The sequence below is a fragment of the Lytechinus variegatus genome, chromosome 10, assembly GCF_018143015.1.
Source record: "Lytechinus variegatus isolate NC3 chromosome 10, Lvar_3.0, whole genome shotgun sequence".
NCBI classification, from domain to species: domain Eukaryota; kingdom Metazoa; phylum Echinodermata; class Echinoidea; order Temnopleuroida; family Toxopneustidae; genus Lytechinus; species Lytechinus variegatus.
This window is the reverse complement of record NC_054749.1, coordinates 4,059,587-4,074,505: the sequence shown is the minus strand read 5'-3', so window position 1 is coordinate 4,074,505 and position 14,919 is coordinate 4,059,587. Positions and strand designations below refer to the sequence as shown.

At 37.5% G+C, this 14,919-nt stretch overlaps 1 protein-coding gene across 14 annotated transcripts in view; it reads left to right on the top strand.

The window, feature by feature from the left end:
• LOC121422447 (LLGL scribble cell polarity complex component 2-like) overlaps positions 1-14,919 on the top strand; it is an 84,316-nt gene that overhangs the window by 21,594 nt on the left and 47,803 nt on the right. For all 14 annotated transcript variants that reach the window (XM_041617494.1, XM_041617506.1, XM_041617499.1 and 11 more), the window contains 3 exons: positions 10,971-11,052; positions 12,127-12,236; positions 13,179-13,322. In XM_041617494.1, coding sequence (XP_041473428.1) covers positions 10,971-11,052; positions 12,127-12,236; positions 13,179-13,322 — 336 coding nt within the window. The remainder of the gene's footprint in view (positions 1-10,970; positions 11,053-12,126; positions 12,237-13,178; positions 13,323-14,919) is intronic.

Below are 14,919 nucleotides of genomic sequence, written 5' to 3'. Positions count from 1 at the left end.
TTGGGGGGCTTGTCAAATTTTTTCTCTGGGAAAATGTGCCCCCCCTTTCGAAAAATCCTTGATCCGCCCCTGATTGTAGGCCTACACATGTACATGTAGCTGGAATAGGGATATTTTTTTAAAATCTTGGACCAAGTTTATAACTCCCTTTAAGAGGAACCCCCTCTGTAAGCTTTGTTATGGATGGAGGGGAAAGTGGGTCAGAAGGTGAAAGGGTAGGGGCATGGTATTTTTTGGTGGGCTCTGGGAAAGAAGGAGGGAACATGAGCCAAGCTGTCAGGCTGATTGCAGCTGAAGAAAGAGAAAATGGGATAACAAAGAAATAGAATCCGTTATAACACAGTTTTCCACGTACCGAGTGAAAATAACCAGTGTGCATGCATGGAGTGCATTGATATTCTATGATAAGTTTTGATCCAAAGGTGTTTCATTTTCCTCTGCTCTCGAGCTCTTCCTTCTTTTGATTTCTATTTGCCAGCAATATGTAGACCTGGGGAGTGTTTCATCAACATTTTCGTCCAACAAGTTGTCAGATCTCTCCTTGATTTTGATTGGCTTAGAAGCATGAAACGCTCCCCTGTAGTGTAATCACAATCATCAAACAAGAAATGCAATATAATAGTATTCTTTATTTATCATACATGTAGTATTAAAACAGATAATCACTGTTGGTGAAGGTGATGGGCAAACTATCACTTTCAGTTTAAGCTGGGCATACATGTCTCCTTTTGAAGCAGAGCTGAGGAAAGATATTGTTTACATCCAACTTACTGAGAAAGTGATAGTTGGTCTTGTCACCTGAATTCAAAATGAAATTACTTCCTTTCAAATCTGAAATTATTCGAACAAAGATAATTCGAAACTGTTAGAAAATGAAATATAATTGTACCTGTGCATTTGGAAAAATTGTCAAATTATTATTTCATACATACTTCTATGGGAAAATGATTATTTTTTTATTCTCTTTGTAAATGGGTTGAAAAAAATATTGACCTTGACATTGTCATGTATTTTGACTCAGACAGCATGTGATGTGAACACAGAAAAGTCTAGACAAAATGCCAACAGTATTTTTTTTTCACACCCTCGCATATTTGACAATGTTTGTACATGTCCTGCAATGCATCTCTTTCATGTTTGCAGATGTTTCAAATATTCTTTGTAGTTATATTCCTGACATTGGAATTATATGAGATAGTCCTACATGAATGTGAAGGAGGGTGTTGTGTGGTATTGCTAGTGTAATTCCGGTTCTGATCATGATATATGAAAATGATAGTAATATCATAAAATAATATAAATATTTTTATACTGCTTCAATATAATATATTATAAAATAGCTCTGTATTTTTAAGCATCGTGATTGGCCGATTGAGTCACATGACATCCTTTTTTGGTGCACTGCATGGCAGTGGAAAAGGTGCGCAACGAAAATTGATATTGCACGCTCGAGCAGACCAGTGCGGTAGAAGTCCCGGGAGAAGTCCAACTAAACTGTACTGTAACTTTTTAAAAATATGTTTCTGTGTTGCTATTTTATAAAACTAATAATGCACTTGCTCTGTCATGCGTTAAAGTAAATGCAGAGAAAGCACGGTTTCTTCAGATGATGCACACTGGGCACTCGCCGCAAGCGGCTCGTGCACAGTGCGGCATCTATCTAAAGAAACCTCGCGTGCTCTGCATTTCCACTAACGCACTCGGCTGCATGCATTATTTGTATAATATAATATAATGTTTCTTAGTGCTGCATAGTATTGCCTCGGATTTAGCATGGCTACCCTGATCAGATGCTCAAGCATTCAAGAAACTTGCTTCCAACAGGTACTGTTTCCTACACCCGAGTAGAGAGTGGCAAATGTAAATAAATACCTTGCCTAAGGACGGAGGTGCTGTGTTGGGATTTGAATCCTAGACCTTGTGGTTCAGTGTACAGAGACTCATTCCCTGAGCCACGACACCTCTAACACTTGATTAGCACATTGTCTTTGTGAGTGACACGCCCATCCAGGGACCAGCTTCCTGTAAAATGCCAGTCTTCAAGAACATGAATGATCTACGCTGATGACTCATCCTTCCTCTTCATTGATTACCTGTGATAATTTAGTCTTTATTTTCAAACCCTTTTCTATCACTTATAGAGCTTTAGATATAAAGGTTGGTAAATGAGTATATAGACTTTTAAAATATTTTGGGGGAAGAAAGAGGGGATGGGGTATGGTTTTTGTTTTTCTTTTATATGTGTTGGTATCATTGTCATCATCATCATCATCATCATCATCATCATCATCATCATCATCATCATCATCATCATCATCATCATCATCATCAACATCATCATCATCATCAACATCAACATCAACATCAACATCATCATCAACATCAACATCAACATCATCATCAACATCATCATCATCATCATCATCATCATCATCATCATCATCATCATCATCATCATTATCATCATCATCATCATTATCATGTTTGTCATGTACCTGGAATTCCACCATAAATGATAAAGGCTTTACTTCAAATTGAACTGTTGTGGGAAAATAATCGTTTGGATTTAAATCATATTCAACCTTTAAAGAGGAAAGACAGACATTTCAAAAGGCCCAATTGGTACACGTTCAAACAGATTTCCTACTCTCAGTTCACATCTTCTGTTACAGTCAGGGGTAACTAATCAAACAAATATCAAAAAGCATACTACAATAATGTTTGAGTAGTTTATCACATTGTACATAGAACAAAGATCGCTTTGTGGCGAAGTCCGACCCTTGATCTTTTAATATTTTTGGCGGGAACATGAACAAATAGGATGACTAATACCTGCGTTCAATAAACCCATTATAAAAGCACATTCAAATGTAAATCTGCTCGTATTTTAGTTTGAGCTATGCCGAAAGCAAATACCATTTATCATGTCAATGTGGGATAAAGCGTGGGTTTTTCAGTGGAAGACTTTTCTTGAAATTGACAATGACTAAGTTCTTAGGACCCTGAAACTGAAATGGAATTAAGGTCTACTTTACAGTTATGATGATATCCATTTTTCATCGATTAGTACTGTTCATGAATGTATTTTGAATATTTAGTGTCGGCCCTACTAGACTTTACTTATTGAATGGTGTTCAATGGGTTTATACTTGAAGGTGCCAGGATATGCTTTTTTATTGTGAATCATAATAATGTATCAACTTTTTATTTAAAGAGTGGACAAATGATTGAATTGTATCATAGACTTGCATGCATGGCACAAACAGATATGATATTGAACCTTTGATGGATTTTTACACTGGTCAACTACATTATATTTGCAAAAAGTACGTTGAGCCGAGATAGAAGCATGCTATTTATACCCCTTTCATAAACCCATCCTCCAATTAGCCGCCTAAGAGTAACTCCGAAAATAATCCGCACTATTTTTACGAGCGCCCGTCCCGAAAAAAGCGGATAATCGTCATGACAACTGCACACGCCCCCTCCGATGCGGTTGTGTTGGAAAAGGGTGACCTTGTGATTGCACCATGGCAATTATCCGCATTATTTGGAAATGCGTTCATAAAGTCAAAATCTGGTCACGATGCCGCTATTATGCGGATAGTTGTAGCATCAAAATAATACGGATAACTCTGGTCCTCCTCCGATTTTACGTCCAAATTATGCTGCTATTAGCCGCCTAATAAGGTTTATGGAAGGGGTATTAGATTTCAACTAGAAGTGCACTCTAGATGACCGTCATATGATTTTTTTTCAGATCTGTGTGTGAACCTTCTTATGCTACAGTTACACTGGCAAACTGAATCAAGGAGCCTTTTTCATAAATTGCTTATAACGATTTTAACTTTACATTGTGGCATCTGCCATGGTAACGGGGCTCAGTAGCCAATCACAATCAAGGTTTCTATGGCAGTTGCCATAATGGCAAGTCATCTCAAATGGGTCCCAGAATGCTTATTTCCAATGACATAACATAGGTCGGTTTGGACTCATTGTCGTTGGTGTTACAGATGATGCACCAAAGTCTAAATCATGTACTTTCAGTGTGAACCAGCAGTATCAAAGTCTAGTTTGTATGTTTTCAGTGTGAAAGGCCCTATGAGAGTCCATTTGATGTACATACATGTACGAACCAGTTTGTTTGGAGCTGATTGTGTGATGGCCGCATCGGAGTCTAGTGTGTGTGTTTTCAGTGTGAAAGGGGGCATGGGAAAGTCCATTTGATCAATTTTTACGATTCAGCAGCATCAAAGTCTAGCTTGTATGTTTTCATTGTGAAAGGGGCACGGGAGAGTCCATTTGATGTATATACATGTATGAACCAGTTTGTTTGTAGCTGATTGTGTGATGGCCGCATCGGAGTCTAGTGCGTGTGTTTTCAGTGTGAAAGGGGGCATGGGAGAGTCCATTTGATCTGTATTTACTTACAAGCCAGCTGATGTGTCTGGCTCGCCCTTGAAACAATATCTAGGTCAAGAAAGGTCAAAGTCAATGGCTCTTCTTTCGTCTCTGTGTACTCTTGGGCGTGTCTTTCAAGTCAATTTTGTATGGTTATAAATCCTTTGGCAAACAGAGTACGGGACGCATTGAGGGAAGGGAAAGAGACTGTTTTGTAGTGACTTTGTTTTACTCGACCACAATTAAAAAAGCTCATAGGCAGGCTATTTGTAAGCATCCAGGGGCCTATTTTTAAATCATTACCGGGTACATTCCCTATTGAAAGTGGCAATGCAATAAAAATATTTACTGTAATCACAATTCTATATGCAAAATTGGAATTTTTGCAGTAATGCTTTGCAAGTATTTTGACTTGTTGTATGCAGTTCAATCCCTGAAGGTTGAGGTTTTACATGTAAGCTCAATGTTGTTTGTTCTGTATTAATAGAATTACTGAATAAAGCTCAAATTTATAATTAACAGCTGACAAGTGATATATTTGATGTAATAATGCACTCATCTACTGTACCGGCATTATTCACACTACTAATGAATATAGATTAGCAGTAATAGAATTGCCATATGGTCTTGTTAACATCACGTATCTCTGGTACGGGATGTAGACACGATTTGGAGCCATACCCCATGTTCAAACATTTTCAAAAACAGTATGCATCAAGTTTTAGGAGGGATCTGAACACTGACAGATGAAACATGTTCAACTAAAGGTTGAATTATGAAACTTGGGTCAGAGCATTGTCTTTTTTTGTCTTGATGAAAAAAAAAAGCCCACCAAAAGGTTATTGCTACATTTGGACAATATTTTCACTATTAAACTTTGTGACCAGCCCTCCTCCTTCCTAACGGGGGCAGGGGGACCTGTGTGCCCATCCCCCAATCTGTGCCTGTGTTTTGGCTTTTTTAATGTAATGTAAATGTTGATAATGAAAAGCATTGCAAAACGAGTGAGCACTTTCTTTATGGGAGAATCCAGTTGTCCTTACTCTTTAAAAGATGTTGTCACAAAATTAAACAAACAGATAATGTTTGTTTAATACTCAGTTTGTAAGTGGTGGTACTTTTAAGTATTATGAATTAAACTGAGATGTGGAATATTTGTTTATAATGAGGTTGGTAATAACAAGGAAATAGCAGCCATTATGTACTTGAAGTATAATCAAGCATGATAAACATTTCTCATATTTTCAGACCCTTTGATGCCACCATCAATCGTCTTGTCCTAATTACTTCCTTAGTCTCGTCCCCGCAAAAGTCTGAGGATGTTGTTGCATTTCACTTCAAGTATCTGAAAATTAACATTTGGAAACACTTATATCATCATTCTCAATAATGAGTCAAATATGTTTTGTTGATCATACATACAGTATATTGATAAGGTTTTATATAATAGACTATGTTTTAACCCTGCTTGAAATTATAGGAAGCCAAAAATCTCAAAACCTGTTGAATGACTGTATATGTTCATGTGTCTTTACTTTGCCTTTTCCTCATGCTTAAAGAAAACTATTGTATATATTTTTCCTAGATAATTATGAGTGATAGTAGATTTAACCCCGAATTTTGTGTCATGATTGGCTATCCATAGGTAAACCACAACTTTATTTCAGAATATGGTTCATACTCCATAGCATCTAGTGAACAAGCAAATTGGTAATTCAGTGGCATGAATTTTTGATGCGCCAGACGTTTTACCTTCTAATTTAAAAGCAGGGAATGGTTTTTTTCTAAGCGAAGAATACCGACGAAGTAGTCTATGTGTACATACATGCTCTTTGGTTAGCAACGCATGGTGATCGTTGCAGGGAATGCAAATATTATCTTCTCCCACTTGTGTTTACACTCTAGTTTCCATGGCAATATAGTTCAGCCTTGGACTCCCCGGGGATGAGTATTGATTATCTGTGTATTGTTCCTCATGTAACATGCAATTTCCACTTTTGTAAACAAAGATTTGTTGTTGAAATTAATATCGGTGTAACCAGGGTAAAAGATACATTCTCCTCAAATGCTGAGCAAGTTTTAGGAATCTTGTGGATAATGGTACGAACCGGTACCTATACAAAAGTCAAAACTATTGTATTTTCCAACATCCAGCTTGGATGTGCACAAATTACACTTGTTTTGAGACCCCCAAATATCTCTCAGTCAAATTAATATTGAATTACAATTTCTATCGCTCTTATTTTTATTAATCCTGTCATATAGTTTGGCTTTTAGTTTTACATGTATCACCCACTGCATGATGGCAGGTGAAGCAATAATCATGCTGATTATAAAACATTTAACGTTTTGTTTATGCCAGCTACGTCCTACAACAGCGAGACCTATTTCACCGAAAGGTCATGGAGATAACGACTATATGATCAACTAATCATTCTGTCTAGGGCGAGTGTTTGTCTTACAATAGGTGAATTTACAGGAGAACAAGCAAGGCTAATTTTCATTTAATGCATCAGGAGCGATGCGTTTGAATTATTGAGGGTTGAGGCCTTGGCGTGGGTGCTGTCTGTAAAGTTAAATCAGCATCAATAATAGAGGGCGATGAGATCGAGTGTGAAGGAGAGGTCAATCTGTTTCGTTGCTTGATTTTTTTTTTACAACTCTTTGCACTGATAGGGTTTTTTTCTGGTAAATTTTGTTATTTGAAGGGAATATGATCTGGTAGATGCATAATCAATCCATGTATAAGTGAGTGTAAATGAACATGTAATGATGATATTACCTTGGCTTTGGCATGACTGCCCTGATAGGGCATTCAAGGAATTTCTTCCTACCAGGAACCCATTTACTAGACCTAGGTAGACAGTGGCAAATGGAGATAAACGCCTTGTCAAGGGATACAAGTGCTGTAGTGGGATTCAAATGTAGGACCAAAGTTCTAATTTCATACCAGAAGCAGTGGTGATGATGATGACCACCACTCCACCACCATCATCATCATCTTTATCATCATCACCATCACCATCATCATCATCATCACTAGCACTTTTATACACCACCACCACCATCATCTTCATCTTCATCATATCATCATCATCATCATCATCATCATCATCATCATCATCATCACCATCATCACCATCATCATCATCATCTTTATCATCATCATCATCACCATCATCATCATCACTAGCACTTTTATACACCACCACCACCATCATCTTCATCTTCATTATCATATCATCATCACCATCATCATCATCATCATCATCATCATCACCATCATCACTAGCACTTTTATACACCCCCAACACCACTACCAGCACCACCACCATCATCTTCATTATCGTCAAGTGCTATCATCATCAACATTATCATTTCCATTTTTTATTTCCAGCACATTTATCATCATCATTATCGTTAGAAACACCATCATCAACATCCTTCTCATCAATGTAATAGACATCATTTTGATCACTATAATTTTCATTTAATCTTTTTTTGTATAATATCTTCTTTACTGTGACCACCATCATCACCCATGCCACCATTATTATTCATTTAGCGTATTCCTTCTCATTGCCATAAGGTAGCTACCGGTACCATCTTCCTCAGATCACTATAGTTACATGTAAGTGCTTCCATTGTAACTTGAACTTTCCCTTACAAGTCTTTCAAATTAGTCGCACCTACCTTTTTTGACGATTCAACTCTTTCCAAAAGTTCAGACTTTTCTCACAGTACCCGAATGGGAGATCGTCTGCTTCCTGTCTGAATGCTGTTTTGAATCGGATACACGAACCTTGGATAACTTGTTACTAAACTTCCTAAACATAGCATCAGATGACCTTGAATAAGTTCAAGTATACCAGCAAAGTGAGTTTGTTTTAGAAGTACAAGGATTAGGTTACGTCCATAGTACATGTACAGTGTATATTGCTACTGGGAGTGTTTTGATTCCTTGACAGGTTGGGTTTTAAAGGGCATTTTTAAAAAGATGATCAGTTCATCTTTTTCAATTGTTCATCTTTATTTAAACTGTTATAAAATTTATCCTTCAAATAAAAGAAGTTCCTGCAGCAGAGTCTCGAGAATACCTGTAATCTTACCAGATTGCGTAGTCTTATAGGATGTCGGTATTCGGTGTACACCCTTTTCCCCTTTTTAAACACACCTGGGGGGTGTTTCACAAAGATTTAAGCATGACTTAAGTCGCACTTAAATGCCGACGCGTACATGATAAGCAACGCGCGATCTTATTGATAGATACGTATTAGTGCACGTCCTCATCACACGATCTGACCAATGCGGTCAAGCCTTTCATACCGTACGCAACTCGGTATTTAAGTGCGACTCTAAGTCATACTTAAATCTTTGTGAAACACCCCCCTGTTCTGATTGCAGAAAAATTCCTTTTCTATGAATCTACAGAATGATTCTGTTATTGCTTTCTGCAAAATTTTCTCTTTTTTCCCCCGTAAAATCAGGGTTTTTTTTAACAGTGTATGAAAGATGCATTGTACCTTGCTCATGTTAAATGTGTGCTGCAGTCCTTCTGTATAGTGCTATGCACTAAGACATTAATACTCCTTCAAAATTGCCCTCTGGATTTGTGGTAATCCATTGAAATTATGAACAGATCTGTCAGAAAATTATGAACAAACACCAATGTTCACACTATCTTGACCAAAATTTATGAGCACAGTGCCAACTGTTATGCACGATGCCAATTATTGTGAATATGAAGGAAACATAATGCACCTTTCATAGTTTTTGAGCTATATCATATTTCTGTCCAGTGAGAAAGGTTTAGAGGTTTGCATATATGGATAACATATGCCTTTGAAAATCATTTTGTTTCATGACAAAAGACAACTTATATATTTGGTCTGACACCACAAACAATAGTACATGAAACTATTCAATGAAAATCATTCTCTAAGCTCTAATGGTAGCGGTAATGATTGAACTATTGACCATTTAATAATCTAGAGGCTACACAATCATTAAATTGTGTTTTTACCCTAGTTTTATATGTATAACACACATTTTCCATAGAGAGCAGACCTATATGCAAGTTCGGTCTTCAGTGGGTTAAGGCCATTGGTATTTGTTTTGTCTCAACCTTGCATCTACATCCGATGGTTTTTTATATACGAAAAGTCGATAGAGACCATCGTGCAAACAGAAAAGGTCAGATTGACATTGTCGTCTAGTCATTCAACTAATCAACAAATCAATCATAATTGACTAAGATTGATCCCTATCTATGAAAGTCAAGTATGAAAATGTTTATCAAAGCTTATTTGATGAGTATCAATAACTTAGTCCACATGAACAGACCTGGATTGAAACATTGATCATTGAGTGGGTCTCCATGCAAAGACTAGCGCATACAAAACTTGCAGTTTCAATTCCTTCAGTACACAAGGAATTATAGGCTGCACATTCAGACCCTTAGCGTGAATGAAGGGTTTGCACAGCAGACTATCTGTAACTGCTTGTTTTGGGTGGTTGCAAAAAAATGAAGAGAATTATAGGGTAATGATTTACAGAATCATGTCTTCATGCAAGTTCACAGAGCAAAATGAATTGTATGGAAAGCTAAGTTATTAGCCTTATCAGCTTAGAACGAGTAGGATTTCCATATATGAACATGATGAATTTATTCCTCTGTGAATAAATATAGTCATGACTTTATTTTCATGTTTGTTTTGCACTGTCGCTGGACTGTTAAAACCTTGTAGCTTAAAAAAAAGGAAGCACAGAAAAAAATGATTTTTTTTTTAGTCATGACGTAAGTAGCAACCTTCTTTGCCTCTTCACAAGACTGTTTTAAGACACTATGAGGTTGCCATCATCACCATATTTCTAAAATACAGCTTTTTCTGAGCTGCCGTCATAAGAAACTTTTTTTAGATACATGTACCAGAGATGCCAAGTTCAAAGACCAGCTATGCGTGAGATTTTCTATGAATTCTGAGTGAGATCACGGACATTGTGTACAATGTATATGGGGATAGGCTGTGATAGTTGCGTGAGACAGAGATTTGAGGGGATGAACAAGAGTCCAAAATGCTTGAGTCTCACGCATAATGTGTGAGACTTGGTACCTCTGATGTACGAGGGTTTACATCCCAGTGACAAAATCTAGGTAATAGTCTATTTGACTTAATTAGACAGTGGACAGATGATGTGTAAATTTGATCAAGTCTGATGAGACACTTGAAGTTAAACCAGTTGATATTACGTTTCAGTTCTGATAGAAACATGTCTAGAAGTCCCAAATACGATTTGAATGTAGATACTTCTGGGATAGTACTTGCAAATGTGGTTTTCGAAAAAGGAAGGCTTTTGTCAATATCAGGTGTTATGACCTATTATTTTGAAATAATAGAATGATTTATTAATGTTGATATAAGTTTAAGCTCCCTTAACCGGTGCTTGAAATGTCTTTTAGTAAACATATCTCTTTTTGTATCGTTAGGTATTTCATGAATTAATCAATGATTTATCAATGAATACTTAATATATCCCTTTAAGCTTCCTTAACCAGTGGTTGATCTTAGATATGGAGCTCCTGGTGTTGAATTCATCGGTATCCATTCTGGAGATTTCTCCGTCTCAAAGCTCTTCTTCTTGCCAGCTCAGGTAAGCTCCTTGCATTTCTGTTCCCGTTGCAGAAAGAATTTTAGTCCAAAGCGATTCCAAAATTCATTCGCAACTCCCAAATGTATGCTTTCGATTGGTTACAGATCAACTTGTGTTTGAATTTTCTGCAATAGGTGCCTGGTTGAATTGTGTGTAGATACAATACTTCAGCAACAGGGCCCGTAGTAGAAAGAGTTATGACTGCATTTGGGAGTTGCGCTTGAATTCTTGAGTGGGGGGGGGAGGGTTGCTCTACTTTGAATACTCATTAAACAATTCTATTAATTATTGAAAAGGTGTTTTTGCAATGGCTTTTAATGCAACCCTTGTAGGATTATGACATCATAAGCCGTCATGCCTTACTTTGGTGCAAATCAAAAGTTACATCACTTCAAAGAATGCCTACTGATTATCCAAACATGAAGACATACCACATAAACATGGTATCAATTTATTTGATTTGGGAGAAGGAACTCTAATGTATGCTGCCATATATCATGGGAAAGTGTTCATGGCATATGGGATTTGTGGGGCAACATTTTTTTTTCAAACTCACATAGTAATATTGTATATCCCTGGGCCCCCGTCTTACAAAGAGTTACGATTGATCCAGTCAATCGTAACTCTATGGAAATCCATCAGTGTCATAATTTTTTTCTACAGGATATGTGCAAAATGTTGGTTGTAAACAAAAGAGGACACACCAATATGGATATACATTCATATCTAGAATTTTTTTAAACAGACATGCATATTATATGTTAACGTTGCTGGCCGTCCATAGTTGTGATCGATTGGGTCAATCGCAACTCTTTTGTAAGACGGGGCCCAGATCTCTCTTTTTGATCGTTTTCTTTCTTCTCTTTTTTTTCTCCCTCCCCCTTTTCCACTACTTGAAAAATCTTATGGGGCATTGATTCACCCCTGCCTCCCACCCCCTCCTTGTGGCACTGCCCTTTCATGTCCAGTACATGTAGTAGTACATACAAACAGCCAAGAACTGTTTTTTGACAGAAGATGTCCTTAATCATTGCATTGCCGTTTCCGATGCTTTTGATTTCTTGATGTATACAGGGACGCATCATCAGTTTACTGGATGACAACAGTCTCCACTTGTGGGAGATCAACCAGAAAGATGGGGGATCTACCATGGATGAAGTCAAGAACTTCATGATAGAGGGACGGTAAGTTAAGGAGGAGGGATAGAGAGATGAGGAGGACCTGGGCCCGGTAACACAAAGCTTTATAGCAATGATCGTAGACAAATTTCTCTACAATTGATTGCATTAACTTCAAAGTACAATCAATTGTGAAAGTCAAGCATAATATTGATTGCTGACCTTTGTGTTACAGGGACCCACGGGAGCTTGTGATGAAAGAAATAATCAGTGATTTTCATTGACAGTTTGTTATAAGCTATGGAAATCCTTGTATCTGATTGGCTCGGTACGAATTAGTCATTGAACATCACTGACTTTTTTGCTACATGAAACACTCCCTAGGACCCTATAATGTAAAGCATGGCGATTGATTATTGGGCTGATTTTGCGATTGATAGTACACAAAGATCAATGCAATCAATTGTAGATATCAGCCTGCAATCAATCTTATGTTACAGGCCCAAAGAGTTGTGAGGTGCGTTTTGGCTTCATCTGGGAAGGAAATGGAAATAGTTTAACTGTAGTTCATGAGGAGTACTTTTTTCAACAACTCTCATAGGTCTGCATGAGAGTGTACTGGTCTACCAGAGTATTGGAGGATGAAAAAAAAGATAAATGGAATAAATGAGATGTTTGGAACATGAAATAGTGAAAAGAAAAACCTTTACACATGTAGATGTAATGAAGATTATTTTGCTAATGCATTTCTGTCATTATTATCATATTTGCAGTGAATTATAACAGGAAAGAAAACTGGATGAGTGTCTGAAGGGATGGAGAGGGGGTTGAAATATATGAAGGTTTCAGGGGGTGAAACTTCCACGAATCAAAGACCTACATGTAAACATCCATTAACCCTTCTTGTAAATTCTTGAACCCATTTTGTTAAAAAATCTATTTGTATCCATCCTGTAAATCCTTTAACCTATCTTAACATGTACACGAATTCACTTCTCCTCTATTTAGCTTGAAGAAGATCTCAGTGTGTTGCCTGTCATCAGACTCCTCCCGTCTCTACCTGGGCACAGAGGGCGGCAACATCTATCTCCTGGATGTGGAGTCCTTTGAGCTGGAAGACCACATTGTCTACCAAGATGTCGTCATGCAGAAGTGAGTCTTGCCAGGTCATTCTAAAACAAACTCTTGTCAAGCAAGTGTGCATTTTAGTCTCTTTGGTTCATGCAAACGGTGTCCTGTGGCACAAGAATGTTTGGTTCAGACAACACTTTACAAGGGCGAACTGCTGTGGTTATCAATGGCTCAACCCTCCAACTCTTTGTCTAAGTTGAACATTCTGGAGCCACTGACTGTCTCCATACACTGATGTACCTGTACCCATCTCTGCAGACATGGACGTCTTTGTTGACCCCTTCCAAAATATAAAGAATCCTGGTCGATGGAATGTATTTACATTTTTCACATTGTTTAAGGATACGATTGTTGTATCCATTTCACACAAGTCCAGAGTTATTTTCTCTTAATGTTTGCAGTACCAGCGCACATTTCCTTTCAAGTAATACTTTGCACCAATTGGCAAATGACATTACCGCTACCAGTTAATAATTTTTTCTTTCAAAATTTACATGTTTCTCCTCAAGTTATCTTTTCACATCACTGAGTTATTTCAATGGCACCTTAATAGTTTCTTACTCTCTTAAATAATTTGAAAAAAGGTAACGGCAAAGCAACAGCATTAAGTTATAACTGACTATGGAGCAGTGGTTTTGGGGATAACATGAACTGTGCATTCTCTTTTTTTCCATGGCTGTTTCTCTTTGCTGTAAAAAAAGTGACCTGAGGGGTGTTTCACAAAGATTTAAGTATGACTTAGAGTCGCACTTAAATGTCTTGTTGCGCGCAGTATAAGAGGCATGACAGCATTGGTCAGATCATGCCAAGAGGACGCGTACTACTGCGTATTGATCAATAAGATTGCGCGTTGCATATCATGTACGCGTCGACATTTAAGTGCGACCTAAGTCATACTTAAATCTTTGTGAAACACCCCCCAGTATGACTTTCCTTTATGGCTCTTTATCCAAATGCATCAGTTTCTTTCAAGTTCATACAGTCTATTCATCCTACCAAATTGCATGATATATATATCTTCATAATTACAGCTAAGTCTCCCTAAATCAATCTTCTAGTTCTATGGAAAAATTAACAAGGAGAAGCAATTTCTTATGACAAAAATATGCAAAGTATCTATTATTCAAGCATCCCAAGTCTAATTTCCCTTATAAAGTTAAACAGATTTCTGTCATCCAACGGGAGATTCGATTTAATTAGCATGCAGATTCGTCTGAATTTTCGCATCAGTAATTTATCCAATCAAGCTTCTTAAAGAGTTAATATGTCCCTTTAAGCCAGACGAAGCAGAGATGTGAGTTTATTGGTTGTGAATTTAAGCATGAGTCCACCAGTACAGCTCCCAATCGACTCATCATCAATGTCTACTGATTTCATCCCTCGGCAAGGACATAGCCAGGTCCTCAAATCAAATTATCATCATCTTCAAGTCCCGTGCTGTACGAGATCAATACGGGATGGAATAAAGGGCGGTTGTTGGTTTTAAAGGGAAACATCTAGCATTAGGCACCTGCTGGAAATAAAATGGAGTCTGTTTATTGTTAATTTGGAAAGCGATGTGGGGGAAAGGTAGTCATGATAATTTGTAGTTCACTCCCTTCCCGTGCTGATAAATTTC